The sequence below is a fragment of the Culicoides brevitarsis genome, chromosome 1 (assembly GCF_036172545.1).
Source record: "Culicoides brevitarsis isolate CSIRO-B50_1 chromosome 1, AGI_CSIRO_Cbre_v1, whole genome shotgun sequence".
NCBI classification, from domain to species: domain Eukaryota; kingdom Metazoa; phylum Arthropoda; class Insecta; order Diptera; family Ceratopogonidae; genus Culicoides; species Culicoides brevitarsis.
Window position 1 is genome coordinate 23,386,326 of NC_087085.1, and position 23,142 is coordinate 23,409,467.

Here is a 23,142-nt window from a genome sequence, read left to right on the forward strand (position 1 = left end):
AATCAAAAATAGATTTTTTAATACAATCAATGTCTTTGAGGGAGGGAAAAAAGGGACAGTAATTATTTTACGGCTACCAACTTCTGCTTCCACTCAGCTGTGAAAAAGTGAATAAAATAAATAAATAAATATTACTTAATTCGAGTGTTTTTTTAATTTGTAAAATGATTTGTATTAAAAATGAATAAAACGCACTTCATTTACTAAAAAGATTTGCATTTAAAATACCCTTAACTGAAAATACAAGATATACCTACACCTACTTCTTTAAAAACAATTTTAAAATAAATACAAGATGGCCAAATTCAATTAAAAGCAAAGTGAAATAATATCAATTTTATTTTTTCGATTGAGTTTTTCGATTGATGCAGTCAGATATGTCAAGAAAATCATTAGAGTTAACACTGTCGTCTTCTTCAATTGATTTATGTGGAAATTTAGACGACAATCAGCAACTTTTTGAGGCGTGTAAAACGGGTGATTTAATTAAAGTTAAAAGGCTTGTTAATTCAAAAACTGTAAATGCCCGAGATTTGAGTGGAAGAAAATCTACTCCTTTGCATTTTGCAAGTGGTAAGAGATAACAAATAATTTAGAGATTTATAGAGAATTCTTTTTTCATGTATACATTAAATTTTATCGAATGTAAAAGTTTAGGAGGTACCTATGACTCCTTTTTCACAAATATTTAAATTTGATTTTAATTTAGGATATGGAAGACGAGATGTAGTAGAATTTCTGTTAGCAAACGGAGCTAACTATTTATCAAAAGATGATGGAGGTATAAAATATTAATATCATTTGTAAAGTAAAATTGAAGAATTCAAATATTCTTTATCAGGCCTGAATCCCTTACACAACGCTTCTTCGTTTGGTCATGCTGACGTAGTTCGATTACTGCTTTCAGCTGGTGCAAACCCTAATACTCGAGATAACTGGAATTATTCACCATTACATGAAGCAGCAAGCAAAGGAAAATGTGATGTTTGTATAGGTGAGTAAAATCCTTAAAAAAAAATTTTTCAAAAATTTCGTACTTTTTTGTTTTACAAGCACTTTTACAACATGGAGGAGATCCGACATTAAGAAATTCAGAAAATAAGACACCATTAGACATCGCTGATGCTTCCGTTATTCCAGTATTAACTGGTGATTATCGAAAAGATGAACTTCTTGAAGCTGCAAGATTAGGAATTGAAGATAAACTATTAGCACTCTTAACTCCGATAAATGCAAACTGTCATGCAGCTGTAATAATAAAAAAACGCAAATAGTTTCTGAAAAATAAATAAAAATAAAATTACATTTGTAGGATGGGCGGCGAAGCACTCCTCTTCATTTGGCTTCAGGTTATAACAGAATAAGAATTGTTCAGATATTGCTTCAAAATGGAGCTAACGTTCACGCTAAAGACAAAGGGTAAAAAATTATATTTTAGTTTTAATAATTTGTGTAATCTGTACTTTGACTTTTTTTAAGTGGGCTTGTTCCATTACACAATGCAGCCAGTTATGGTCATTTTGAAGTAACAGAATTACTAATCAAATATGGGTGCAACGTTAATGCAACAGATCTTTGGGTAAATACTTATGATAATAATATTGATTATAAATTTTGATTATGTTTAACCGATTTTTTATATTTTAAAAGGCATTTACACCTCTTCACGAAGCCGCAAGCAAATCTCGTACAGAAGTGTGCAGTTTGTTACTCAGTAAAGGTGCAGACCCTACTCTACTCAACTGTCATAACAAATCAGCGATAGATGTAGCTCCAACTCGTGAATTACAAGAAAGAATTGCATATGAATATAAGGGATACTGTTTGCTAGATTCAATAAAACAAGGTGATATGTCCCGTATTAAAAAATTTTTACAGTCAGATACAATAAACTTTGCTCATAATTATACGGGTGATACTGCAGTACATGCAGTTACTGATTGTGTTTCGCAAAGGAGAAAACAAATTTTGGAGATGTTAATTCGGAAAGGTGCTCTTTTAAACGAGAGAAATAAAGATTTCGTTACACCATTACATATATGTGCTAAAAATTCAGAATTGCTAGATATAATGGACATATTGCTTCATTCTGGCGCCAAGCCAAATATTTTAGATGGATTAGGCCAAACTGCGCTACATATAGCAGCAAAGTCAGATAATGTGCCTGCTTGTCGCTTATTACTATCATTCTCTGTCGATTTAAATGTTGTATCCTTACAAGGCTATATCGCAGCACAATTAGCAACAGAAAACACATTAAAAGTTCTACAAGATCCTCCATCCGATACAATAGATATAGAATGCCAGCTATTAGAAGCTTCAAAGGCTGGGGATATTGACACAGTGAGACGAATAGTACAATCTCACCCTCATACCGTTAATTGCAGAGACCTCGATGGTACTAACATTTAAATTTTAAAAATGTCTATGTCAATAAATATTACTTTACCATTTTTTTTTCGAAGGACGACATAGTAGTCCCCTGCATTTTGCAGCGGGATATAATCGAATTGCTGTTGTTGAATATCTCCTTGAAAACGGTGCAGATGTCAGTAAGGCTGATAAAGGGTAGGCATATATGAGCTTGTGCAGTATCTACATCTATATAAATTTGATTTTTCATTTTTATCAGGGGTCTTTTTCCACTTCATAATGCAGCTAGTTACGGTCATTATGAGGTTACAGAACTCTTGATCAAATATGGAGCGGATGTAAATGTTGCAGATTTATGGAAGTTCACTCCTTTACACGAAGCGGCAGCAAAAGGCAAATATGATATTGTTAAGCTTTTATTGAAGCATGGAGCTGATCCAACAAAAAAAAATCGAGACTTAGCAACACCATTAGATTTAGTTAAAGGCGATCAAGATGTTGCTGATTTACTAAGAGGTAACGCTGCTCTACTAGAAGCAGCTAAAAAAGGTAATCTCCTTCGTGTTCAACGTCTAACTACTCTTGAAAATATAAATTGCAGAGATGCACAAGGTAATATTGAATATTCTGTCAAATTAAATTTATTCTTTCACACTTATAAACTAAATAAGGCCGCTCCAAATTCATTTCGAACTATTTGTCGCTATTTTTTCAACTATTTTTTCAAAAAGAGGGGGCAAAATAAAAAAAAAATTGAAATACTTTTTCATATAAAATGACAAAATTTTAACAGTTTTTTGTCATTAATCAATATTTTAGTTGATTTTGTGGTATCTACATTGAGATTTGATTACAATTTATCTCAGAGAATTTCAAGTTAAAAATTTAAACAAAAAAAAATTCGTAAAAATAACTGTCAAAAAATTTTGAAAAATATTTTTTTTGAAAGTATTTGGTATTTGGAAGCAATATTTTTTTGTTTTGAGTCTTAGTAAGATGATTGTTAATGTTGCGGAATTACTTCAAATTTTTGAAATATAGTACAAAAATCGTTATGAACGAGCATACAATAATTTGAGAAAATCCTGAAAAATTACAAAAAGTTGATCCAAAGCTACCAATTGGGTGTCAAACTTCGTAAAACTTCGATGAAAATGGGATATAAGACAATATTGCATCAACATTTCGTGATTAAAATTACAAAATTCGATATTAATTGTGAAATTCCATGTAATAGCCCACGTTAAAAAATCTGCTTCTCAAGGATGAAAAATTTTCGCTCAAAATTTATCGGAAAATTGTGGAAATGGTCTAGGAGCATCAAATAACTAAAAATTACTACATTTTACTTCATAAAAATATCTCAGGAGCTCTTTGAGCAATGCTTGAAAAACCTTGGTAACATACGTTACCACTTTGCTCACTCCCCGCATAATGAAGATTTCAAATTTTTTCGAGTTTTTTTGCATAAATATGTGAAAGACCATTAAAACTTTTGATCCTAATCATTCGTTTTGAAATATCATCTCCGAGCTCGATAAAATTTGAAAAATGCCGAAAAAAGTTTTTTTCAGTTTCGAAATTTCGTAACATACGTTACCGAAACAACCGCGTTTTACTCCCACTTGCGCTTGACTTTCGAAAAAACTTCTGCCACAAACGGATGCTAAAGTCTTCAAGATTTATAATGCGAGTGATTTTTTCTCAGATTTGAAAGAGAATTATATAAAAAAATGCGATTTTGGTAACGTATGTTACCAAAAAACAAGCCCATATGATTTGATGATTTAGCTCTAAAAAGGTGCGTTTGCGATTGTATTTTTCATGAAAAAATGATCTACTCGAGCATAAGTCGATTTTTTAATAGTACTAATGAATTTCCTAATTTAAATAATAAATCAATCTAAAAATTACATAAATACGAATAGAAAATGTATCTCAAGTATCAGTTAGATCTTTTTGTAGTTTTGCAAAACTATAAAACTTAACACTATGAAGCATGAAATAAAAAAGAAACAAAGAAAAAATATAAGAATAATAAAAAAATAAAATAAAATTATGTAATTTATCAAAATTAATAAGGCGAATAAATTTAATATTTTATTTTTTTCCCATGAGGATTTTCATGAGATGGAAAACAAAAAATTAATATTTGTGAATTTTTTGCTTGTAATTTTTTAACGTTATTAGACGTTAAACGTTAATTTTTAACATTTATTTAATTTTTTTTTTTATATTATTTTCACATATGAATTCAAAAGTGTAGGAAAATCAAACATAATTTCTTAAAATAAATATTTTTGAAAAAAAATAATTTTGGTCACTTCACTTAAAAAAAAATTCCTCAACATTTCAATAGTATTTTACGTGACCAATGCTTTTATCAATTAATTTGATTTTTTTTTTAGTTGGCAATTCAGGTCCGAAGAAAAATTTGAAAGAATTGCAGAACGTATACTAACGTAATACTAACATACTCTAGACAACTTTCATACATTTAAAAGAAACTTCATGAGATCGTACAATGCTACTCTTTTTTATGAGACCTTCATGGATTGTTAAAAATTTTCAGAGATTTTTTTTTTTCAATTTATTAACAACATCTACATTCATGTTATATTCAAGGTCGAAATTCAACTCCCTTGCATCTTGCTGCTGGATATAATAACTTAGAAGTGGCAGAGTTTTTACTTGAACAAGGAGCTGATGTCAATGCACAAGCAAGTTTATTTTTTTAAAATATTCATTCACACATAAATAAATATATAAATAATATTTAGGATAAAGGTGGCCTAATTCCACTGCACAATGCTTCCAGTTATGGTCATTTGGAAATAGCTGCCCTTCTAATAAAGCATAACACTCTCGTTAATGCAACGGATAAATGGGGATTTAGTCCATTGCATGAGGCATCGCAGAAAGCAAGAACACAACTATGCGCATTATTGGTAAAATCCTTAATTTATTTGAAATTTATATACACAAGTTTTTCATATTATTTTATATAGTTGGCTCATGGAGCAGATCCTTTTTTGAAGAATCAAGAGGGCCAAACAAGCTTAGATTTAGCCACTGCTGAAGACGTAAAATGTTTATTACAAGATGCTATGTTAGCATCTCAACACAATTTTGTTAGTAGGAAAATAACTGCGTTAGATATGAATAGTTGCCCAAACACCGAAGTGGTTTTACTACCATCAGGAGCATCGATGGCACTACCAATTCCCATTCCAGCGGTATAAAACTTTGTTTTAAACGCATTTCGAAGAAAAAATGCGGTATTAAACTCGACTTGTCGTGTGTGTGTGTGTCAGTAACTCTGTGCCCCAAAATATTGTTGTTCCCAATATGGGACCTATAAGAGCTATATGAGCTATTGGGAACTATGAGTGCACAATAGGTGTGTGGGTTGTGAGGTGTAAAAATTTGAAATGAGGGGTACGTAAAGCAAAAATACATATTACATATGCAACATCGAAATGCAGTATAGCTACTTTCTCTATTTTTTTTATTATTCAAAAGTATGTAAACTTTTTATCTTTTAGTTACCATTACGTTCCTGTTTAAGTCCTGCACAAGGTGCAGAAACCCGTTACGATTCTTTAGATGACGAAAAAGTGAATCATGACATCATGAGTCCCACTTTAGCATCTTTTTTAACTAGTCTACATTTGGATCAATTAATTGAAATGTTTGAAAGAGAGCAAATTACATTGGAAATTTTAGCCGAAATGGGTCATGACGAACTTAAACAAGTAGGGGTGACAGCATATGGTTTTCGACATAAAATATTAAAAGGAATAGCAACTTTACGAAGCACGACGGGTAATCACAATACTATTTATTTTCCTTTAGAGTTACATTGATGATCGCAAAAAACATGAAAAATGAGTTGTAGGGTCAAAGGAGTTCAAGTTCAATTTTTTTTCTCGTTCAATTTTCACAAGATTTTCTATTTTTTCTGTTAGTCTAAGGTCTTCATGATTTGTTAGTTTATGTCGCGAGTTCAAATATTTTTTTTGAAAATATTTTGTTGGCTTGTTTTTTTCAAAAATTTTCAAATTCACATTTTTGCAGGTTTTATGTCTGTTCTAGGATGAAAACACTCCAAATTCAACGAATATGCAAAAATATTCCAAGAATTTGTATTTAGATTTCGAGATATAGACGTTCAAAGTTAGAGGTTTTTCATTACAGTAGTGAAAGGTTTTTGAGATATTTCATTATGAAGCCCGTTTTTTCAGTTTTCCTTAAGAGTTATCCGACCAAACAAATATCCATTGGATAACACACTAAATTAACTAATTTTTGTGATATAGCTTTTTTCGATTCCATTTAGTGTACTGGATATACAATGGGTAACAAATCACTCTTTTTTCTCGTAACATACGTTACCAAAAAGATGGAAAAGTTAGTCCCCTGAACACTTTTCTGAGAAAAATTTTTGAATGAAGTATGTAACTTATCAATGTTTTGGATGCTCTTAAATATGTGATACCAAACTAGATTTCCGTAGAGGAAACTTTGTCCAGAAAATCACTCTAAAGTTGAGTAACATACGTTACCATACAAAGAAGGAAATTGAGAATGATTCTTATGTCTCAGCGAAGTCATCAATTTTGACTTTTTATTATCTGAAATGATGTTTTATCATGAATTAAGAACAAAAGTACAAATTTCATGAAAAATTTTATAGGATTAATCGGCATCTGGAAGCACATTTTTTTGGTTTGAGTTTTAGTAAGAAAATCATCAAAAAAAACCCTCTTCTGAGAGCAAAAATTAAGATGCTTGTTAATGTAAAGTAGATAAAAGATCTTAAAAAGAGTATAATGAACACTTTTAGGTTCTTTAGACAGCGGAAATACCTCAAATTTCTGAAATGGAGTACAAAAATCGTTATATGTAATAATTTGCTATATTTGTAATTTGTTATATGTAATAAGAAAATCCTGGAAAATTACAAAAAGTTGATCCAAAGCTACCAAAGCTACCAAAAAAATCAATGAAATTTTAAACTCTTCAAAGATTATTTTGCGAGTGATATTTTTTAAATATTTGCACAAGAAGTGAGAGAAAAATACGATAATGTGCGATTTTGGTATCGTATGTTACAAAAAAAAACAAACCCATATGCACTTTTGTGATTTATTATCGTTTTTGATTGATTGATTGATTGATTTCGAAAACTTATCAAAATCACAAAAAAGGCCAAAAATGATACCCGATAAAAATATATATATTTTTTGCAAGATTTACGAAATATTAGGAAAACTATTTCTAAATGCTCTAAAATTTAATAAATATGTTTTGACCCGTTGGCATTAAAAATAAGAAATTTAATATATTTAAGACATGAAAAGATGTAAAAAACCGACATGAAGATCATTTTAGACGGTTTTTATTGAATTTAGCATTTTTATAATTTTTCCATTAAACGAGCTTACGTGCTTACGTGCACGGTAGGTACTCCTTTCACCCATTGGATATTCGGTTTTTTTGAAAAGAGTCATCGAATTATTTTAAAACCGGAATGAGGGTGATGACAATTAATTTGATCGCTTAATGAAATATCTAGGAATTCTGTGATTTTAGTTTTTTTTTTAAATTACAGTATTAACACATAAAGTTTGACTACATAATTCATAAAATTCATCCTTTTTGTTTATTTAGCTTTTGGTTTATCCTTAAATCCTGGTACTCTATTGGTTGATCTTTTGCCCGACGATAAAGAATTAATAGCAATAGAAGAAGAAATGCAAGCAACAATTAGAGAGCATCGTGATGGACAAACAGGAGGATACTACACAAGATATAATATCGTCAGGGTAATATAAATGTTTAACAAAATGTTTAAAAACGTAGAACAACAAAATAATGTTTTTAGGTGCAAAAAGTACAAAATAGAAAACTTTGGGAGCGTTATATCCATAGACGCCAAGAAATTTCAGAAGACAATGGAAATCAAGCTTGTGAACGAATGTAAGTATGATATGACTTTAAATTAATGATAATGATATAACTTAATGATAAATAAAATACATATGATAAATTATATTTAGGCTTTTTCACGGGAGTCCTTTTATCAATGCTATTGTTCAAAAAGGTTTTGATGAAAGGCATGCATATATTGGTGGCATGTTCGGAGCTGGGATATATTTTGCCGAACATTCTAGCAAAAGCAATCAATATGTTTATGGAATCATGAACGGTATTGGGTGTCCTTTGCATAAAGATAAATCATGCTATCAATGTCACAGGTTTGCAATTTTTTCATTATGTTTATAATAAAACAAATATTTTTTTTTTCTATTTAGGCAACTACTTTTGTGTAGAGTAGCATTAGGAAAGTCATTTTTACAATTTTCAGCAATGAAAATGGCACACGCTCCTCCCGGACATCATTCAGTTATTGGACGGCCGTCACAAGGTGGACTACATTTTCCAGAATATGTTGTTTATCGTGGTGAACAAGCTTATCCAGAATATCTCATAACGTATCAGATTGTAAAGCCAGATACTGGATGTGATGAAGATGATACAAGATGATTTGAGAATGACAAAAAAAATATGAAATAATTTTAAAAAACAAATGAAAAATGATAAATATTCAAAAGCATCTGTTATTTTGACAGAATTAGGAAAGAAGATAAGCGACCTTATTGTAAATACTCCCTGAATTTCCGTTGGTCAAATTCGTGAGGCAAACCACACTTTTAAAGATTTAAATGATCATGTTGTCAGATTTTCGAAAAAAGCTAGATTTGTACAATGGTGCACACTTAGGCGTCATCCATTTACGGCGTCGGAAGTTTGAGGGGGGGTGGGGGTCTATGAGTTTCCGATGGATTTCGACGAAGGGGGAGGGGGGGGTTAAAAGGAAAATACGACGTCGCATAAATTCTCTATAGTTAAGATTTTTTGTTTCAATTTTTAAAAAATATTTAAGTGCTTCAACATTTTTTGATCTGTTTTTCAACTTACTGAGTACACATGTACAATTTTTCACAAATTTCCATAAAAATTTGAGCTAATTTTTAACAATTTTTCTTGAAAAAGGGGGGGGGGAGTATTTTTCTAAAAGGTACGTCGTAAATTAGGGGGGTCTTTAAATTCCGACGGTTTCCGATTATAGGGGGGGTGGGGGTCAAAAAATGTCCCTTTTTATCCGACGCCGTAAATGGATGGCGCCTTATTTGTACTGCTATTTATACTGCTAACATAAAAAATGATAATTCATTAAAGCATAAACATTATATTAAAAGTAAATCAAACTTAAATGATAACGCAGACAAAACATATACTATTACATATCAACTGTAACAACTTTTATACCTACTATATTTCTAGTAAAATACAGAAAGAAAATTTCCAAACGTATGTAGATGAAAATATTAGAAGGTTTCCATTCTAAAAAATATAAGAATCTTATAAGAATCAAAATCTGATTTTTTTTTGTTCATCCAAAAATAAGCAAAAATAATTAAATTAATATCCAAGCAGAAAGTTTCAACCATATGTTTCATGGTAAAAGTTGATGGACTCAAGACGATAAACAAAAATTTGAACAAAAATTTTGTAATAATAAAGCTTCGAATGAAATTTCGACCATTTTTTCGCTAAGCGTATTTTTCATATATGTATTTTGCGATAAAAAATTTGTAAAATTATGTATAATAAAATTAAGTACAAAAAAGTTTCACCAAAGTAAACGTTTTTTTTTTTATTAACCTAACGATAAACTATTCAGTTTTTGAGTTTTAGTACTCTTTTATGGAAAAAGTAAAACAGTGATTTTGATATTTTTTAGAATGGAATGCACCATTTTAAATGTAAGTTTTATATGATTTTGGTTAGGAGAAGAGAAAAAATAACATTTTTATATTGTTTTGCTCATATTGTTAATGGTTTGAGTTTATACTCACTCTTCTATAAAATGTATTCAACATACATAGGTGTAAAATCAACAATTTTATAAATACTTTAAATATTATATTTCAAAATAAACTTGTTCATTTATAGAAAACGAATTAGAATTTGTAACATATTCTTGTTGAATTCCTACAGGACTTATTTTCGAGTTCAAAAATATACATGAAACAGTGGAAAGTGAAAATAGCTCTTAATAAATCAGTTCTAAAGAAAAGATTGTCGTCGTTTCAGAATTGTTGAAAATACTAATATATACAAAACAAAAATTATATTGAATCACTTTTCACTTACGACATAATGACAAACAAAATATATCAAAATCAATGCAGTTTTTAATGCATATTATTTACCTCAATTATTAAATTTGAGAGATTATTATATCTAGAACATATTTAACATCAAAATTTAGGAAACTATAAATTATTTTTTTGTATTTATTTCCATCAATGATAACCGCTAGGCATAATTATACACTGTTCAAATTTCTCCAGTAATTGGTCTTTCGACAATAACCACCTTAGTTGGTCGTATAATTGAACGTTTTGATATCGTCAAAGTTGTTGTTAAAGTACGCGAAATCCCATCACTGGAAGAAGAAGTTTCTTGACTTCTGCAACACCATATTGAAACAAACCATCCAAAAATAGGTCCTCGTCTATAAATTAGATTTAAAAAAAACAATGATTTCTAAAATAAAAATAATGTTTCATCTTTTTTAGAATCTTATGTATAAGCATAACATATATTGGGGATAGTTGAGGTGACATAATGGATAATAAATCTAAGAAATTTATTACAGGCTTAAGAGCGTCCTAAAGGGCACAAAAATTGATAAAGAAACATTTTAAAAAGTGGGTTTTCAAATTAACCAGATTAACCAATGGTTTTATGGGATTCAAAAAACCTAATGCAAAGAATTTGTATTTCATTCATTCATTTCTATTTGATCAATTGGGATTTTTTACTCGCTATAAAAATATTAATTTTACAATTAGAATTTAAGATCGCCAGATATGTTATAGGAGTAAAATTGATTAATTACGTTACTTTATCTTTTTCGTCCCGTTTAAACATCAACAAAATTTTTCTTCGAAAATATAATGTACCTGAATGTAAGACAAATTTGTGTTGAAAACAGACAATATATTAAAGGATTTGTAGCGGAGTTAAGGACAGAAAGACTCTGCATAAATGTTGCAATTGCAATATTTGTTTGAGTTTTTGGTATACTTCCAAAAACTTGAAGTAAATCGAAAACTATATAAGGTGACCAACAAATTACAAATACTGAAAGTAAAAAATAGTTGGTACTCTTTGAGAAAATTTCAATAGTTTGTAAAGTTACCAATAACTATAACTATAGTCATTTTGACAGTTTTGATTTTTGCCCGAGGAATAATTCCTCTCGAACTAGCACGCCTGCTTCCTCTATCGATGTTATTTGTGTTTCGTAATTCATCTATATTGAGTCAAAATATTAACTTAATAATTAACTGGAATAATTTAGCATACTTGGTGATGCAAGAACACCTCCTTTAGTCCATATTGTTTTAAGAATAATAGCATAGCAAGTTGAAATAATAATTGCAGGAATAAAAAAGAGACTTGATGAAATGAGGCACATGTACAATTGCCATCTCCATGGTGCACCTAATTCAATCCAACATTGCAACTTATCTAAAAAAAAATTATAGAATTAATTAAATATATCAGATTAATAACGCAGCAACCTTGAATAACTTTTTCCTCATACAAAAATATCATTGGTATTGAAAAACATGCGCTTATTATCCAAGCTCCTGCAACTAGCCTTTTTGCTCTAGTCCCTATTTTGATGATAAAGTGGTAAAGTGGTACGTGTGATCAAATTAAAACCTTACACGAGCCAGAAAAATTCATCGGATTTGTGATGGCGTCATATCGATCAATGCTTAAAGCTAAAAGAGGAGCATTCATTAATATTTTTATATTTCGTGCATTCCATTCTAAAAAATACTGAAATCCCGGATTTTAAATTTACCGATTTTTCCATAAAACAGTAATAGAAATGAAAAACTGAATAATTTATCGTGATGTCCATCAAAAAAGAAGAAATTTTTGCTTTGGCGAAATTTTTTTACCCTTATTTTTAAAAATTTTATGATACTTTTAAAAAATTTTTATCGCAAAATATACCTATGAAAAATCCGTGTAGCGAAAAAAAGGTCAAAATTTCAAGTTTATTATTTTAAAATTTTTGTTCACCAGGATTGTTTGTCATCTCGAGTACATAAATTTTTGCCATGGAACATATGGTTGAAAACGAACTGTTTGGTCAGAAAAGCCAAAAATGTGATATTTTTGCGTTTTTAAAAAATTTTGAACCATTGATAAAAATTTTTAAAATAAGTCGAAAATATATGTTGTCTTAGCAAAAGTTTATTATTTTCGGATGGACATCAAGATAAGATAATAAGATCTGTATTTTTATAGGTAAATTTAAAATCCGGGATTTCGGTATTTTTTAGAATGGAATGCACCATTTAATGATTTTATATGAAAGTACGTTTAAACAATTAATTTTCACATTCAGTGGTAAATGTGATTTTGTGTCAGAACAGTTTTAGTTTTGAGCCTTTTCACATAGTCCATTACGAAAAAATCTTATTTTGAAATACTGACTTTAGAGGCACAATTGTACAATTGTATGAAAAACACGGTTCTTAAAAAAACAGTTTTATGTTGTTACAATTTAATACATGGTTTAGATTTATTCTATGGTCATAATGGCAATATGGGGGCGATGCCCCCCAAAAATTTTAAGTTTTCAAAGGAAATTTCCAGAATTCAGGGATCAAAGGCTATATTTGTTCTGTTTGCACTCAAATAGACCAATTATGTATACTCGAAAATTATATTAAAAAAATTGTTAAAAATATAGCTAAAAAGTATTTAAAAAAATACGTTTGAGACACATTTAAAAGTCAAAGAGTTGAAAATGGTGATCTTATTGTGATTTTATTTCTTACCTACTAATACATAAGTTGATGAATATGTAACACATGCTTGCATAAATCGAATTACTTTGCATGCTATTTCTCCGGCCCTCCATGACACAGTAAGTCTCCATATAATGTCCGTTAGCACGTTGAGTAAGCCAACGAACAAATCTTAATGGTTCATTTTGTTTATTAAATTATATTTTATATATGTAGTTATGGTTTTACTACCTGCTATTGCTAATTGACAGATAAAGTAATTCATTCGAGATTTTCGTGTTTTATTAAAAAATAATGTTGTTAAAACAGCCAGATTCCCAACTACGATTACAATAAATAATACCCATAATACTGTTAGTTGTTCAGTCTAAAAATAATCGGATGTATAAATTCTTAATAAACGCACTTTACCTTATTGTTTTGGATTACCTCATAAAAATAAAAAGAGTTTATTTCTTCATATACACTTCCGTTTGGTCCCACATTTAAAGCACTTTTATGTAAAGGAGAGGTTAACGTAGGCACCACATTTTCCTAAAAGAGATATTTCAGTTATTCAGTTTCTTACCTTTATATATCATTTGTTACCTTTGATAAGAGTTTTGTTATACTATAGTTAAGAACATTACTATCCGAGCTCTCAGATGCATTTGACATTAATAAAGATAAAATTGAAATATTGACACTTCTGATGTAGAGCATGTTTTAAATGATTGAGCAAAATTTAGGTAAGACTCAAACATATTACTGATGCATTATTAATCAACTTTTTATGTTGACATTCAAGTGAAATAACTTAATACCTCCCTGATATTTCTGTGAACGATAAATATAAATATTTATAAAAATAACTAATACAACAGTTCTACTTCTAATAGTATGTATATTTAAAAAACGTAAAAAAACTGGGGTAGGAAAAAAAATAAAAAATAATTTTTTTTACTACTTTTTTGACGTTTTTGAACGTTAATCGTTGATTGAACACATTAAAATAATTTTTACTTTTATTATTTTAAGTTTTTTAGTCAAAACTTTAATAAAATTTCACAAAATAAAAATTTAAGAAAAAATAAAAAAACTTTTTTCATCAAATTTTCGAAAGATAATGCGTTTTATAAAGCAAGTTAAGTTTATATCTAATATAATTTTAATTTTTACTGGACATTATTATCGTTTTTCAATCAAAAAGTACCAAAAGTTTCCTTTTTTTCTAATTATTTTTATTTTTCCCCCCGAATTTTTTCGGCAAAATCGGAGGGGGGCGACATAATAATTAAATTTAATGGCCTAAGAAAATTAAGTTTAAAATAAACAAAAATTTTTTTAAAATTTTAGCAGTTTTTTTTGAAAATAAATCCTCTTGTGCTCTTTTCTATTTCTAAAATTTAGATTAGTTTATTTTTAACTTTTAGAGTCCTTTTTCATAAAAAACCAGATTATAAAAATATTTTCTTAAACATTCTGGTAAAAAAAAAAATTAAATAAAAAAACTTAATTTCGACCTATCTGTTACACGTATCTGTGCACGTATTTTGCCATATTTTGCAATAAAAGTTTCTTAAAACTATCATAAAATTTTAAAAAACAAGGAGAAAATTTTTTTGCCAAAGCAAAAGTTTCGTATTTTTTAGTGGACCTTACGATAAACTGTTCAATTGTTTATTTCTATTACTGTTTTATAAAAAAATCCAAACCTTTGTTTTCGTATTTTTTAAAATGTAATGCATATTCCATTTTTCCATTCTAAAATTCTAATTCATTCTAAAAAAACCTATATATTCCATTCTGAAAAATATATATACACATATAAATATGATTATAAAAGAAGTTTTCAACCTCAGAAAAACAGCAAAAAAGTGAATTAAAAAGGAATAAACAAGAACCTTTTGAAAACAATATTGAAAGATGTGACAAGTATGTAAAGCAACGTAAAGTTAAGTATTTGAGAACAAAAATGTTTCTTCTGAAATAAATCTTTTAAATGAAAATTTATATTTTTCAAAATTTTGTTACTTTGCTTTCTGCAAAGCAGAGGTGAAAAAAGTTTATTTTTTCCCGAGAACTAAGCTCATTTCATAGAACTATATTTAACTCAAGATAATAAAAAAAAATCATAAATTAAGTCAATTAAACTAACCTAACTAAGTCCGGAACCCTAAGCCAGTCTTAAAATAGGTTAACAAATCTATATCGATCTTATCCAAAAGAGCCGGGGTTTAGAAAATTATGACAGTTTGAAATTTTTAATGGTTTTCATTGACATTCTCCAAGGTAACTTCCATAAGTTGCACTACAAGAAGATTCAGCGGAAAATTTCACACATATTTAAAAAATTTTTATCGATTTTGGTGAATTTTTAAGGGAGTTATAGTACAGTATAATCTCCCAAAATGGGCACCCAAAATTCAAATAAGTGTACGAAATAGAGAATTTTTATTCTCAAATTGGGCACCTCCAAATTCATGAAAATATTTATTTTTTCAAGAAAAATTTTTAATATTTGATCAGTTTTACCTATTTTTTTTTTTTAAACTAGCTAAATAAATCATATTTAACAAAAAAGTTCAACAAAAATAATAATTTTCTTTAAAAAATAAAAAAAAATAATTTTCTTTTAAATCATCAAAACTTTGAGTGTTTTGTAGTTTATACATTTTTTAATGAAATTTTAGGTAATTTTAAACCATTTTTTATTAAAAATATTCTAAATAAGCCTAAAACTTGAATTTTTGGTTAAAACTTCATAGAAATCGGGGTGCCGAATTTCAGAATATGCTGAATCTCAGAATTGCCCATTTTGGGAGATTATACTGTATTTCAAAGGCAGAAAAATGGGAATTAAGATACTTTTGATTTTTGGGGTCTGATGCGCCAGACAAATCAAAAAACCATGTAGCTCATTTTAAAGGGCATAAAATTTACTACAATTCCAAAAAACAACCAAGCGGTTTGGTGAATTTTTACGGATTTTATGATAGAAAACGAATGAAAGGTCAGCATCTTTTTTCATAAAAAAATGTACATTTGTACATACAAAAATGCCCTTTTTTTGCCGACGCCTTTAATGGATGACGCCATAGCTTTCTAAACCCCGGCCCTTTTTGATATGGTCGATATAGAATTGTTAACAGCTTGGGACCTACTTTAAGATTACCCTAATTCGGACTCCTCCCGAGGGTCCTTATTTTGCTTACAGTAATATACATGTTTTAATAAGTTTAACAAATTTTAGTTTTTAAAGTATAAAATTTACCCATTTTTCTCTTAAAAATTAAAATCTCTTGAGATGCTATAGGAAAGCTATATCTATTGTAATAGTTTAGCATAAGCAATATATTATGTATAGTCAAAATGAAATATTTCAATTTAATATACAACGACTTATCGGACTTTTGCATTGAAAATTTCAAAATATAAGTATATCACTAAATGTTTTGAATATTTTACTGTTGGTTATTTAATTATACATAATTCTTTTCAATGCTGCATAGAAAGAATTGAATATTGATTTTTTATGAAATGAGACATGGTACATTTTGTCTTACCAATTATTTGAACGTAAACTCCGTATAGTAAATATTATATTAAAGTGGTAAATGAGAAATTATTTCAAATTGACAACAAATGTCGAAAATGATTAATAATGTATGACACTGCATTAAAATTTACTTTGCCAAAAATATAATATCAATGCTACTGAAATATCAAACCAATCTTTAAGAATATTATTCACTCTGTTACTTGTAGTAAAAATACACAATATCGCGAAAAGATCATAACCATTCACGTCTGTTTAGTTCAACATATATGCTGCAACTGATGCTTTTGACGAAAATTTCACAATGCAAGAAGTTGTTTTGAACGTTCTCCATGCCTTTATGGTATATTTGGTATAATGCTTGATTTCTTTATATAAAATTGTATTTATATTTAATACACGGAATGCGCAATATTCAACATTGTCAAATAAGAAAAATAAAACAGCCGTTGTGTTCTCACAGTTTAACAAACACAGCATCAATGAATGCTCTTCAGTATAGGTACATATGTATTATTTGGCATAAAGTAGAGTGAATCAATATACGGTTATCTTTGGACAATGTCTAGGTACTCAAATAGAAAATGAATTTTCTTATATTAATATAAAATATTAATTAAATGTTAATTATCTTAATATACATATTGATTAAATATATTAATATAATTTTCTTATATTGCACATATTACCGACTAAAATATTTATTATATTACTTTTACTCTAAAGTAAATAAATTTTCTTCCACTACTACAAGTATGATCATAGAAATAACTTTTTAACGTATGTATTAACAAGGGCAAACAGATATTTAATTCGACGATAAAAAGAAATTTAACATAGCTCTCACAACTTTTTATATATCATCCATTTTTAATATTAGGTAGTTCAAATTTCATTGCAAACTCGTGGAACTTTTGAAAAAAAAAATTCATTAAAATTAAAAACTGAGTAAAAAAGCTTTCAAAGTCGAAAATACTCTTAAATAATATTGGGTGCATTCAAGATTGCTCATCGATGGACATCAATGATTTTTTTCCATAATTTTTTCCATCGAACGCGTTCAAGTTAAATATGATGGATTGTTCGATTTATCGGAAAACATCATAAAATGTAAAAGTATGCATCGGAATCCATCATAGATGCATAACTTGATGATTTTTTTGTTTTAGTCGCGATTTTTATATATGTTATCATCGATAAGCAGCGGAAAATTCCGCGGACCCGCGAAAAATTTCGCGGATTTTTTCGCGATTTTTTTTAAAAAAAAAAATTTTTTTTTTTCAATTTTTGTTTATTTTATGTGAGTAGTAGTGCTTAAATAACGCCGCGAGAAAATCCGCGGACCCGCGAAAAATTTCTCGGATTTTTTCGCGAATTTTTTTTTCAAAAATTATTTTGTTTATCTTATATGAGTAATGGGGCTTCTATAGAAAAAAAAATAATCGCGAAAAAAAACCGCGAAATTTTTCGCGGGTCCGCGAATTTTCTCGCGGTGTTGTATAAACCCCATTATAAGATAAACAAAAAATAAAAAAAAATTTTTGAAAAAAAAACGCGAAAAAATCCGCGAAATTTTTCGCGGGTCCGCGGTTTTTTTCGCGGCTTGTTACATATCTTGGCAAACATATACGGCAATAACACATATTCGTTGTACAATAAAATTATCAAAAAATAAAGCAATAAAAAAATTGCGTTCAAGATGCATAAAAAAATTTATGATGCGTTCAAGAAAAATCCGATGTCCATCGGTTATCCATCATAAAAAAATCATTGATGGAGAAAAATATGGAAAAAAATCATTGATGTCCATCGATGGGCATTCTTGAATGCACCCATTATTTTGATGAATTTTTTGAAAAAAAAATAAAATCTTGAATATAGGATATTTTTTAAGACGTCGTACATTGCCGTTTACCCCCTTCGTAAAATGGATGGCGCCTTAGGTTAATCATAGTACTTTTTACAGAATTTCGAAGAAAAAATTCGGTATTAAACTCGACTTGTTGTCCGTGTGGGTGTCACCTGTGCCCCAACATTTTTATAGCAATTCTTGTTTTTTTAAGGATCCTTAGGGTCTGTGGGCAGTTTCTAAGGTTGTGAGGTGTATTGAATTTTGTAAGAGTCGAAATAAAAGTTTTGAAATACGGCGCCATCCTTTTACGATATCGGATAAAAAAGGATTTTCGACTTTCAAAATAGGGCATTGGACTATATTTTTGATTTTCATTAGAAGCGGTTCTTCTTCATAAATGTGTCGGTGAGCCTGTTCATTTTTTAGATAAAAAAATAATGAATTTTTTTAAGAAATGTTAGCAAAAAAATCAACCCGAAATGCTCCTGTTTTTCTATTATGAGGTAATTATGTCATCTCTTATGTGCTGAAAGATTATTATTCTTTAAGTAGGTATTCTCTTTAAATACATGTTATATTTTATTAGAGTTTGTTTCTTTCAAAAGATAAATATGTAACTGAATGTACTTATTTTTAGAAAAAGTTTTCAGGCTCGTGACTGCATTGCATGAGTCACTATGGATTTCTCGCGCAATTCAGTTACGAGCCTCCTTGTTTTCAACTTCCACATATTGTTCAAAGCGAAGTCTACCGGTATTAGTTGAAACTAATTCTTGACAGGGGGATATAATTTAATTTTATACAGAGTAAACAAAGTGGAATTGAAAAAAAAATAAATTATTTAAACAAATGGAAAATAAAGATGATTTACGACAAGGATTTACGTCTGTGTTCAAAAATACGAAAACATGTACACTTTTATAAAGTTATCATAATAATTTTCACGCTTTTATCATTGATACCATTGTTAACACATTATTATTTGAATAATGTAAGTATTCAGAGAAACTCAAAATACATATGTTATTTAAAAAATATTTTGTGTTACAGTATGAATCCCATCTACAAAATAACCATCATCGATCACGATCCCAATTAGAAGTATTTGAAGACTTTAATTCACTAAAAGCTTCAGATTTAAAATTGAGGATCGATGAAATGATAAGAATAAAAGGTACGGTGTCAATTGAATTAAGGGAACTAGAAGCACGACGACAAAAATTACAATCTGATATAAGCCTTTACAGTCAACGGATCGATGATTTGAAACAAGAACTGCAAAAGCAACAAACAGAGCTTGATCGTTTAAAAATATCAGTTGAACAAGCAATGGTGGCTCAACGTGAAGCAATACTACGAGACACACCAGAATTATCGAGCCCTTTAAAACTATATCCAAATGACGTTCCATCAGCAAATCCTCCAATTGATAGAAACACGATTCAAAAATGTAAAATGGCAAATTGCTTTGATCACTCGCGATGCAGTCTTACTTCAGGATTTCCAATATATCTTTATGATCCTGACACAACACCAATTTTAAAATCTGGATATGATATTGAAGGTTATTTGAAAACAACAATCAAACAAACATTTGGATTCAATGCGCATTTGACATCAAATCCAAAAAAAGCATGCATATTTTTTGTGGTCGTAGGAGAAGCGTTACCAGACCAGAATAATATTGAACACACACGATATTTAAATCAGAAGAAAAGTTTTACGCTCTCTATAAACAATAATCTGAAAAATTTTTCAAGCTTACCGTATTGGGGTGGAGACGGAAGAAATCACGTTATTTTATCATTATCTAGACGGTCTATCGGACTAGAGAACCATTTATATACCATAGACACAGGGAGAGCAATTGTTGCACAATCCATCTTTTTTTTAAACCAGTTCAGACAAGGTTTTGATTTAATATTACCTCCGTTATTAGGACCACCTGGGGGCGACGTATGGCAGGATTGTGCCCCTATAGTTCCAGCAAGACGAAAGTATCTTTTATCGTTCCAAGGGGAACCCACGTCAAATACAAATACTGACGTATTGGACAATTTCATTTTAGAACACTTAAAAGAAATAAGTCACAGCTCTACAAGGGACAAGTTTTTGTTACAATTTGAATGTGTACCCGCCACGGACCAGCAGTTTACTTTACTGGAATTCAAGGATTGGTTATTATGTGGTACAGAAAATTCCAGGAAATTGGTACTAAAGGAATCGACATTTGCGTTAATACTGACACCTAGTGAAAATGTTGTGACATCAACATTATTGCTTTCAAGACTTTATGAATCGTTACGAAGCGGAAGTGTACCAGTTCTCTTGGGTGAACACGTACTTCTTCCATATCAAGAGACAATTGACTGGCGAAAAGTTGTCATAACACTGCCAAAAGCAAGAATAACCGAAATTCACTTTTTGTTACGGTCTGTTTCAGATGGAGATCTATTGATGATGAGACGCCAAGGTCGAATTATTTGGGAAAAATATTTAAGTACTGTCCAAGCAACTGTCGACACAGTCGTGGCGAGTTTGAGAGATCGTTTGGGAATTCCTCCTAAACCAGTTCTAGATATTACTGCTCACAGTGTATTTAATTCTAGTTTTGTTCCTCTTAAATCTGATTCAACTATTATGGATGCTGAGCCAGAAGAATCGTTGGGTCCGATTGAGCAACCATTTGCAAGTCCCATATTCAAAAGAAATTATACATTTTTATTAACACAATCAAAAGAAATATGGAACGATTGGGCTGACCCTTTTGTATTGTATCCTAACTTACCATTTGATCCGGTATTGCCATCAGACGCAAAATTCAAAGGGTCTTCCATGGGTTTTCGTCCTATTGGCCGAGGGTCTGGAGGAGCAGGAAAGGAATTCAGTGAAGCTTTGGGTGGAAATTATCCGCGTGAGCAATTTACCATTGTTATTCTTACGTATGAACGAGAGCAAGTACTGATGGATTCTTTAAGTAGACTCTATGGATTGCCTTATCTGAATAAAGTTGTCGTTGTTTGGAACTCTCCGAAACCACCTCTTGAAGATCTACGGTGGCCAGATATTGGGGTTCCTGTAACAGTAGTTAAAGCACTCCGTAACTCTTTAAATAATCGTTTTCTACCATATGATGTAATAGAAACCGAAGCAATACTATCTGTAGATGATGATGCGCATTTAAGACATGATGAAATCTTGTTCGGATTTAGAGTATGGCGTGAAAATAGAGATCGTGTGGTGGGCTTTCCCGGAAGATTTCATGCATGGGATTCAAATTCGCATAATGCTTGGAATTATAACTCAAATTACAGCTGTGAACTTAGTATGGTTTTGACTGGAGCTGCTTTCCTCCACAAATACTACGCTTATTTATACACATATTGGTTACCTCAAGCTATTCGAGATAAAGTTGATGAATTTATGAATTGTGAAGACATAGCAATGAACTTTCTAGTATCTCACTTTACGAGAAAACCTCCAGTAAAAGTAACATCCAGATGGACGTTTAGGTGCCCCGGATGTCCGGTCTCTCTGTCTGAGGACGATAGTCACTTTCAAGAACGCCATAAATGTATCAATTTCTTTACAAAAGTCTTCGGGTACACTCCATTATTAAATACTCAATACAGAGCTGATTCGATATTATTTAAAACACGAATTCCTCACGATAAGCAAAAATGTTTCAAATTTATTTAGCAAGTAATAAAAAATATTTAAATACATAAGTCTTTTTAAGTTTTCTCTTTTTGGCTTTTCATATCGTATTTTATTTAATGTATATGAACAACAACCTCGAAGGAAAACACATGATTTTATCAATTTTAAAGTTAGAGTTACGTACATCTAAATACAAGATAATTTCGTTCAGATATTACTGCTTTAAAACTTTCTTGAATCTAAATCTAACACACTACAAAAAACTTTGAAGATTTTTGCGAAGCAGAATTTCCAAATATTTACATATATATGCAATACATATATATTGATTTTATTAGTTTAAATATACAAATAGATATGATTTGCTAACAGTCAATTTAAATCACATATGATATTTAGTAGAAATTATTAACACTTTGGCGCTGTAAGGCGCCATCCATTTACGGCGGCGGATAAAAAGGGACATTTTTTGACCCCCACCTCCCCTATAATCGGAATGCGTCAGAATTTAAAGACCCCCCCCCCCCCTTAATTTACGACGTACTTTTTAGTAAAATACCCCCTTTTTCAAGAAAAATTGTTAAAAAATAGCTCAGATTTATATGGAAATTTGTGTTAAATTGTACATGTTTACTCAGTAAGTTAAAAAACAGATCGAAAAAGTTTGAAGCGCTTAAATATTATTGACAAATTGAAACAAAAAATCTTAATTATAGAGAATTTATACGACGTCGTATTATACTTTTACCCCCCCTCCCCCTACGTCGAAATCCATCGGAAATTCATGGACCCCCCCCCCCCCCCCCCCC

At 29.9% G+C, this 23,142-nt stretch overlaps 3 protein-coding genes across 13 annotated transcripts; 2 read left to right on the forward strand and 1 right to left on the reverse strand.

Annotated features, from left to right (window-relative positions):
- Positions 1–26: 26 nt before the first annotated feature.
- Positions 27–10,070, forward strand: LOC134830011 (poly [ADP-ribose] polymerase tankyrase). 7 transcript variants are annotated; one of them, XR_010161944.1, is made up of 18 exons: positions 27–573; positions 710–781; positions 842–994; positions 1,054–1,250; positions 1,313–1,419; positions 1,480–1,579; positions 1,651–2,398; positions 2,466–2,568; positions 2,633–2,985; positions 4,999–5,093; positions 5,154–5,321; positions 5,382–5,609; positions 5,919–6,198; positions 8,047–8,201; positions 8,261–8,355; positions 8,436–8,633; positions 8,691–9,112; positions 9,619–10,070. XR_010161944.1 is itself a non-coding variant. In XM_063843353.1 (17 exons), the coding sequence occupies exons 1-17, from the start codon at positions 366–368 to the stop codon at positions 8,920–8,922; spliced, it is 3,492 nt and encodes a 1,163-aa protein (XP_063699423.1). In that variant the 5' UTR covers positions 27–365; the 3' UTR covers positions 8,923–9,152. The 7 variants fall into 7 exon arrangements, 1 of the variants encoding a protein (XP_063699423.1); XR_010161945.1 differs by having other exon boundaries at positions 8,691–9,109; XR_010161947.1 differs by having other exon boundaries at positions 8,691–9,071.
- A 531-nt stretch (positions 10,071–10,601) lies between these two features.
- On the reverse strand, positions 10,602–22,543 carry LOC134827615 (cardioacceleratory peptide receptor). Of its 5 annotated transcripts, none has more exons than XM_063840345.1 (11): positions 22,518–22,543; positions 13,872–14,099; positions 13,713–13,817; positions 13,515–13,650; positions 13,314–13,454; positions 12,186–12,242; positions 12,036–12,131; positions 11,818–11,982; positions 11,651–11,764; positions 11,412–11,592; positions 10,606–10,960 (listed from the first exon to the last, which is right to left on the reverse strand). In XM_063840345.1, exons 2-11 carry the CDS (start codon positions 13,983–13,985, stop codon positions 10,783–10,785), a joined length of 1,287 nt encoding a protein of 428 aa, XP_063696415.1. In that variant the 5' UTR covers positions 13,986–14,099; positions 22,518–22,543; the 3' UTR covers positions 10,606–10,782. The 5 variants fall into 5 exon arrangements, with proteins under 5 accessions (XP_063696416.1, XP_063696415.1, XP_063696411.1 ...); XM_063840341.1 differs by lacking the exon at positions 22,518–22,543 and adding an exon at positions 19,148–19,277; XM_063840344.1 differs by lacking the exon at positions 22,518–22,543 and adding an exon at positions 17,017–17,200.
- On the forward strand, positions 19,469–22,387 carry LOC134827608 (exostosin-3). Its single transcript, XM_063840332.1, has 2 exons — positions 19,469–19,664; positions 19,724–22,387. The coding sequence occupies exons 1-2, from the start codon at positions 19,536–19,538 to the stop codon at positions 22,370–22,372; spliced, it is 2,778 nt and encodes a 925-aa protein (XP_063696402.1). The 5' UTR covers positions 19,469–19,535; the 3' UTR covers positions 22,373–22,387.
- Positions 22,544–23,142: the final 599 nt, after the last annotated feature.